Source organism: Kryptolebias marmoratus, linkage group LG9, assembly GCF_001649575.2.
Source record: "Kryptolebias marmoratus isolate JLee-2015 linkage group LG9, ASM164957v2, whole genome shotgun sequence".
Classification (NCBI taxonomy): domain Eukaryota; kingdom Metazoa; phylum Chordata; class Actinopteri; order Cyprinodontiformes; family Rivulidae; genus Kryptolebias; species Kryptolebias marmoratus.
The window spans coordinates 27,757,961-27,765,890 of NC_051438.1; the positions used below are offsets into that span (position 1 = coordinate 27,757,961).

Genomic DNA, 7,930 nt, shown 5'->3' on the forward strand with positions numbered 1-7,930 from the left:
GGTTTAGAGTCCAAACAGGACCGGGTTTAGAGTCCAAACAGGACCGGGTTTAGAGTCCAAACAGGACCAGGTTTAGAGTCCAAACAGGACCAGGTTTAGAGTCCAAACAGGACCGGGTTTAGAGTCCAAACAGGACCGGGTTTAGAGTCCAATTCTTCTTCATTTTGTGATAATTTTGTTTATTTTCCTGCAGATTTATTTGTTTGTTTCTCAGTTTCTTATATTTTTGATAAACTGTCTCAAACAGCTGATTTTATTTATTTGAACTCTGATAAAAACGTCAGTTTGAGGTTTTTTTGTATCTTTGCTCAGTTTTAATCACAATTTCGTCTCCATTAAAGATCAAACAGATCCTCTGATGGAGTTTTTGTCCCAAATATGAGCCGACAGTTAAATATTCCTCATTTATGCAAAGATAATGTCCTGATTCTGGAGCTGATGTTGCTTTTAAAGCCTCGGAGATCAGAGTGAAGCTGATGGGACTTTATTTAAAGAAACGCCGCTCGGCCGGGTTTATAAATCAGGTGGGAGATTAATCCACGTTGTTCTGACAGCTGCTCTCCAGCCTCGACGGGACGCGGCGTCTCAAACGGCCCGAGTTGTTCCTTCGAGCCGCCGTAATTATCGCCTCACCCAAACGTAATGCGGTTACCGCGGCCCACATTCCTGGGAGTCACGCTGCCTCCTTCCCAAACGCAGACTCTGCTTTCCGTCTCCTCCGTCCGCGGCGTCCTCTCAGACTCAAAGTGGACGTTTTTCTTTGTCACAATAAAAAAAAAAAAAACGCCATTGTCGGCACTTCCTGCAGCGCCGACCCTCGACCCTGAGGCCGGACTCTGGAGGACTGATTCCCTGTTTACTGTAAACAACCGCTCTCCTCCTGAAGACCTGACCTCCGGCGTGGAACCAGGCGTTAGACGCGTCCATCCACTGATTTATGGTTTTTAAAGAAATGTTTGGAACTTGGGGGATTTTCCGAAACACAAAAGGCGCTATCGGCGCAGGAAGTGGTTGGAAGGGGTCTTTCTCTTTTGTCACACTGCTTGAATGGACTGTCCCGCTGGAGGACGAGTGGACAAGTCTGGTTTTGGACGCGTACAATTAGTGGAAATGGATGCAGATAATCCGTTTAACACAGAAAGTTTAACGAACAATAGAAATATCGGCGTTTGACCTCCATGATGGCGACTTCTCGTTTGGTTATCTTCTTCTGTTTGTTTGTGTTTCTGCTTCGAGGTCGAATTAAACCGACATTTCTGGTTTGTCTTTCAGGCCCAAACGCCCAACTCTTCTACAGAATTACGTCTGGAGATCCTCACGGCCACTTTGTCCTCTCCAAGGACGGAGTTCTGAGGACTCAGAAGGTTCTGGACCGGGAGACCCAGTCCTTCTACAACCTGGTGATCACAGTCAACGACCTGGCCCCGCCTCCCGGCGCCCGCTTCACCAGCACCGCCCAGGTGTCCATCATCCTCCTGGACGTCAACGACTGCCCCCCGACCTTCACGTCCCAGAAGATGGCGTACATCCAGGAGAACACGCCGGTGGACACGGTGGTGTTCACCGCCCGGGCCTCGGACGCCGACAGCGGACCCAACAGCTACGTGGAGTACTCGCTGCGGGGGCCGTTTGGGAACAAGTTCAGCGTCGGTACGATCGACGGACACGTCCGGCTGGTCGGGGAGCTGGACAGGGAGGAGCTGTCCAACTACACCCTCACAGTCGTGGCGACAGATAAAGGCGAGCCGCCGCTGTCCTCCACCATGGATGTGACCATGGCGGTGCTGGATGTCAACGACAACACGCCAGGCTTCTCTCAGAACATCTACGACATCGAGATCGAGGAGGACATCTTGACGGGCACCGACGTCATCCAGGTGTTCGCCAGCGACGCGGACGAGGGCACCAACGGGCAGATCCGCTTCTCCGTCTCCGCGGGCAACGCCGACGGCGACTTCCGGATCGACTCCGTCACGGGGATGATCTCCGTCGCGAGGCAGCTGGACCGCGAGACGCAGGCGTCCTACTCGCTGACGGTCCAGGCCGCGGACCGAGGAAGCAGCCCCAGGGTGGACCGCGCCACCGTCAACGTGGTCCTGCTGGACGTCAACGACTGCTCGCCGGCGTTCGAGCTGTCTCCTTACACCATCAGCGTCCAGGAGAACCTGGAGAACCTCCCGAAGAACATTCTGCAGGTCGGTGTTTCGAGCTAACGGTTTAACCGAGTTTGTGTCAACGCTAACGTTATGAAGCAGGCATGTGAGCGGGACGGCTGAAACCCTCAGGAGGTGATAAACGGCGGCCATTTGTGCCGCTCAATTAGAGGCTTTATAGGATTTCACCGAAATATGAAACGGGGCTGAGCTGCCCTGATGACTAAATGAGCCGGAGACAAAAAAACGAGGAAGAAAAGCTTCATTTCAGGTCCAGTTCCTCCCTCGGGCTGACCTCACCGGCTGCCAGATTTATACTTTTCTACTAAAAACTTTAATCCTGGCAGCCAGGAAACACCAGCTGATGATTTTCAGAAACCAAATAAAATCTAGAATTGATTGTTAAAATCAGATATGTTTGAATCTAAAAGTCTGAAGTCTTGGTTCTTATATCTGTGTTTAACCAACGTTTGGTCATGTTAACCAGCGACAGTCGGGGTCCTGAGTCTCTGCTGCTGTTAGTTTGAGGCTCAGAAGCTGGAAAGTTTGGAAACTGTTGGTCTAAACCAGAGATTCCCAAACATTTGAGCTTCTGATCCCCAAAATATTAATAGTAAGAACTTTCTACCTCAATAATCTTTGGTTGAGCTCCATAAACTTTGTTAAAAATATCAATATAATGATAATGACATCATAAATTGCTTAAACAGTTCCTGTTGTGCTATTGTTTCCATTTCTGACTATTATTTTTATCTTTTTTGACAATTATTCCTAAAATATGCTGACTAGGAATCAGGTTAAAGTTTGGTTTGGTTTCTGGAGGTCATCTCAGGACCACCAGGTTGGTGTTTTGTTCACGTTAACCAGCGACAGTCAGGGTCCTGAGTCCTTGCTGTTAATATTTTGGGGCTCAGAAGCTGAAGAATTTAGGAATTACTGGTTTAGATCAACAGTTTCCAAACTTTTCAGCTTATCACCCCTCAAAATGTTAGAAGTAAGGACTTGTTACCTCAAATATCTTTGGTTGAGCTTCATAAACTTTGCTAAAATAGTAAATAAACGGACATAATGACATCATAAATCGCTTAAATCTTTGTTTCATGACACTTTAACCCGCGACAGTCGGGGTCCTGATTCTCTGCTGCTGTTAGTTTGGGGCTCAGAAGCTGAAAAGTTTGGAAACTGTTGGTCTAAACCAGAGATTCCCAAACGTTTGAGCTTCTGGTGTCCCTCTGCTGCAGACCAGAGGAGGACTTGTCTCCTGGCTTCTTGGGGAACGTCTGATTGGACTAAATAAATGAGAAATAATCGCTGAATGCTAAGATCAGCCGTCCTCTGCTTCACGAGAATCCTCCAAGCAAAGATGGTGGTTAGGCCTGGTGGTGTTGTCTCTCGTGGACCGCTTTGGTCTGATCGATAAATCTTCGACCTGTCGGTTTAATCTGTTTGACACAAACGGGTATTTACACGTCCCGTCGGGTAAAGTTTGAGGATTATTTATGGTGCTGTGAACGAAGCAGGGAGACGTTTTTTTTGTCTTTAAATGTCGTCACATGATTTGTGATGTTTGGAGCTCCAGCGTTTCTGAAAGCCACGGGCCGACCCAGACTGAACAAATCTGCCCTTTTTAGTCATAAAAGCAGCTTTATTTGCCTCTTACATAACCGCTGAGTCACTCTGAGCGTAATTAGTTTGATATTTTTAAACGTTTGTTGAGTTTATGCAGAAACAGAACCAGTCTTTTACCCTCTCGGGTCTAATGAAGAAAACGTGAGCATGTTGATGAAAACATCGTTAGATTCCCGTTAAAACACAGGAGCTGCTGCGTCTGGAGCTGTGTCCTGGTCCTGGTCTTGGAGGACCTCCGTCCTGAAGGTTTTAGGTGTTTCTCTGCTTAGAAACACCTGATCTGATGACTGAGTGATGAACAGGCTTCTGCAGAGCTTAAAGACCTGCTGAAGACCTGAAACATCTAAAACCTGCAGGACTGTGGCCCTCCAGGACCAGGACTGGACACCACTGATTCACCTCGGACCCGGTTCCCTCCCTGAAACCCTTCGGTTCTCCTTGGCTGTTGCAGGTTGTGGCCAGAGACGACGACCAGGCTGCGAACGGCCAGCTGAGCTACATGCTGAGCGGCGGGAACGAGGAGGGGGCGTTCACCCTGTCGTCCAGCGGCCAGCTCAGTCTGACGCGGACTCTGGACCGAGAGGCTCAGGGGAAATACGTCCTGCTGGTGGTGGCCGCCGACTCAGGTACGACCGGATCGTCTGGTTCCCAAACCTTTCAGCTTCTGACCCATGAAATAATAAATATAAAAACACGCTAATAATCCCATAATGACACCACAAAGAGTCCTACAGCCACAACACTGCTGCTTTTATTTGTTGTAACAAGAAAGATGAAAATATACCATCACTGGTTCCCAAACGAGGGATCGGGGACCCAACTGTGGGTCATAAACTAAATTGTCTATTTTTGCCGTAACTGAGAGATAAAATCAGTTCTTTTACGTATAAAAGAAGATAAGATGTGTATATGGGGCTGCTATCGTCATTATTTCCTTCTTTAATCGGTTCAAAGATGTTTTTCTGCTTCAGCCAGCAGCAGCTGGGTGTCAAACGTCTTATTTTGTGGCTCGAAACCTTAAAAGTTTGGCAACCGTTGATCTGACGGCCGCTGTCTGGTGTTGGGTGACCCACTCTGGGGTCCGGAGCCCAACGTTGGACACCGTTGACCCACAGATCGAGCCTCTAACAACAAACAGAGTTTATGTTTTTGGGTTTTTTTTAGAGTGTGGTGTTGTAACACAAACATTCTGGAGTTTTTAGCTCCCAAAATGGCGGCTGTTTTTTTCTGTTTCCTGTTTTCCGGAGTCTTCTCGGCGTTCCGTCCAGATAAAAGCTCCACTTGTCGCAGCCAAATCACACGGTCTTCCACTTAAATATACGTTTCCCTGAGCTGCTCTGGCGGAGCCGGCCCGGTCTGAGGGCGGTTCTGGTCCATTCCTGGACGCGCCACGTGACCGAGCAGGACGCCGTGTGTTTTTATTCGTGGTGAGATTCGTGTTGCAGTCAGAGACGCTTCCCTTGATGAAAAAAAACAACGTTTTGTGTATTTATTTTACAGATCTTTAATTCAGGGAGCCAGTTTGTGTTCAGGAGCTCAGCAGAAACACAAAGACATGGTCGCCCGCCTTCGCCGTCCGGCGGTGGGTGATAATTGCTGCTTTGGTCTGAGCTACGCGGACAGATTTGTCCAACAAGCGAACGCACTGGTTCAGTTTTTGAGTCCAGATTTAGATTTCGAGCCCTGAAGGTTGAGCTGAACGTAATCACAGGACGGGTCCGATTCTTCAGCAGCGCTCTGTCCCATTTTTGAGGCCTGGGTTGAGGCGGCGGGGGCGGGAATGGTTGTCCTTGACGATATCTGGCAGGACACATTGAAGGTGGACGGGGCGGACGTGTCCAACCGCAGACGTTCGTGTGGACGGAGACGGAGCGTCCGTCAGAAATATGTCGCTCCGTCGTGTTCGGTGGTGTGAGGAGGCGACCGCTGTTCTGCCTCGCGACAAAGAGAGATAAATGAGCTGTAATTTACAGCCTCCTGCGGGTTTGGACCGAGCCGAGCTTCTGATGACGTCTTTCAACCCAACTTTTCTCCTCTCAGCCAAAAAAAACGACTTTGGGACGTACTTCAATAATAACCTGAGCTGAAAGTGTTTCTGACGCACGAGCAGGAAGTGCAAAGATGGCCGCAGTCAAAGGAAATGCCAAAGCTGCTGCCGGTGGCTCGTCAGGGTCACCGTGGTAACCACAGGCTTGAGACTCTCACTCCCTGACAGCATCTTTAGTGACAGTCTCAGCTGGTTGTCACTCATGGAAACTTTTGTTTGCGTTGCAAGTACTAATAAACCTGATCTTTGCTGACGGACTCAACCGGAAACTGAAGAGTCACATGTAGGAGCAGAGACGAGGGTTTTAAGAAAGGGATTACCTGTGACCTTTGACCTCATGAACCTTGAACTCAACAGGCACCATCTTTGACCCGTGAGGCGTCCAGCTGTGCAGTTTGATGTTCCTACGTCACTCTGCTGGAGAGTTAGACCACTGGGTCAGCTGTCAGGTTGACCTTTGACCCCATGACCTTGAAATCAATGGTGATCACCCTTTACCATAAGGTTATATGGCTGCAGAGTTAGCGCATGAGCTGGTCTGTGACCTTTGACCTTGAACTTTGATCGTATCACCACCAAAATCTAGTCCCTTGTTCCTGGTTATCATGGCCGCCAGATGGATTACTGCTTGTAGTACTCATTGGGTGATCCCGATTGATTTCAAAGTTATGGGATCTAAGGTCACCATCCCAATTGACCTTTGACCCCGTGAACCTTGAACTCAACAGGCACCATCTTTGACGCGTGAGGCGTCCAGCTGTGGAGTTTGATGTTCCTGCGTCACTCTGCTGGAGAGTTAGAGCATTGGGTCAGCTGTCAGGTTGACCTTTGACCCCATCGCCTTGAAATCAATGGTGATCACCCTACAGCCATGAGGTTATACAGCTGCAGAGTTAGCGCATGATCTGGTCTGTGGCAATTGATGGATTACTGCTTTTAGTACTCATTGGGTGATCCCAATTGATTTCAATGTTGTGGGGTCAAAGGTAAACTGGGATAGTGACCTTTAACCCCACGACCTTGAAATCGGTGGTGATCACCCTTGACTCCGGAGGTGTCCAGCTGTGCAGCCTCTTGTGAACCCAGATGGTGGCGCTGGTGGAGGTTCTGAAGGTTCTGCAGGTTCCGGCTCCTCACAGCAGGTTCCTTCCCTCTCTGCCCGTGAAGACGGGAATCTGCTCGGCTGCATCTGGGAGGTAAACACAGATTCTTGGGAGGTTTGCTCCGTCCCCGGCTGCAGGCGGATCGGATCTTTGAGTAACCTCCGAGTCGCAGAGGGAAAGGCTTTTCTCAAGAGCTGCTGCTGTCACGGCTTCAACCAAGCATCTGCCGTGATGGGAACCATGTTTCTGCGCTCATTTTACTGTTGTTCTACCAGTGTTTACATTCTTCTAACCGGGCCTCGGTATGATCCGTGTTTTATGTTTACAGTTTGTTCTAATAGAGTAAGCAGCACAGCCCGATTTGTCTCCTTTAGATTCTGGTGCCTGCTTGTGAAAAAATAAAAAAGCTCTCCAGAAAACATCAAGTTGGCAACGCAGGAACCACCGCTGGGCTCACGTGGATCTAGGTCACGTGTGAAGAATTAAAAAGTTCGTATCTCGTATTTATCTGGTTTCAGTAGGCCTGCTGGAGTTTTGTTGATCTGTTTTATAAATTTATGGAGAATAAACAGATGAGCTGAACTTTTTCTTCAAATCAAAGTGTTTTTCATCAAAATACAAAGGAACCTTTAGACCAGAGGAACTGCTGGTTCTTGTGGAAATTCAGCTAAAACTCAAAAACATCTGAAACTAAGCTGATAGGCTGTAAGAAGCAGAACAGTAGCTGAAACCCAAAAGAAGCAAAATGCTAGCTAAAAAGTAAACATAGCCAAACACCATCTTAAAGCAGCTAAAGGTCAGAAGGTCAGATGTTTGTTTTTAACTTTTTTTTTGGATTATTTGTGTTCTGGATGACCGAGAAACTTTCTGTTAAATCCAACATTTTAAAAGAACTGACAAAAAACAGAAGTCCGATGGGTGGATGGTTGGATGGATGGATGGATGGATGGATGGATGGATGGATGGATGGATGGATGGATGGTTGGTTGGATGGTTGG

The 7,930-nt window shown here is 48.2% G+C and overlaps 1 protein-coding gene across 1 annotated transcript in view; it reads left to right on the forward strand.

Moving 5' to 3' along the window:
* LOC108249952 (protocadherin Fat 4) overlaps nt 1-7,930 on the forward strand; it is a 91,584-nt gene that overhangs the window by 51,663 nt on the left and 31,991 nt on the right. Inside the window, exons 5-6 of the mRNA XM_037977269.1 lie at nt 1,273-2,195; nt 4,234-4,408. Coding sequence (XP_037833197.1) covers nt 1,273-2,195; nt 4,234-4,408 — 1,098 coding nt within the window. The remainder of the gene's footprint in view (nt 1-1,272; nt 2,196-4,233; nt 4,409-7,930) is intronic.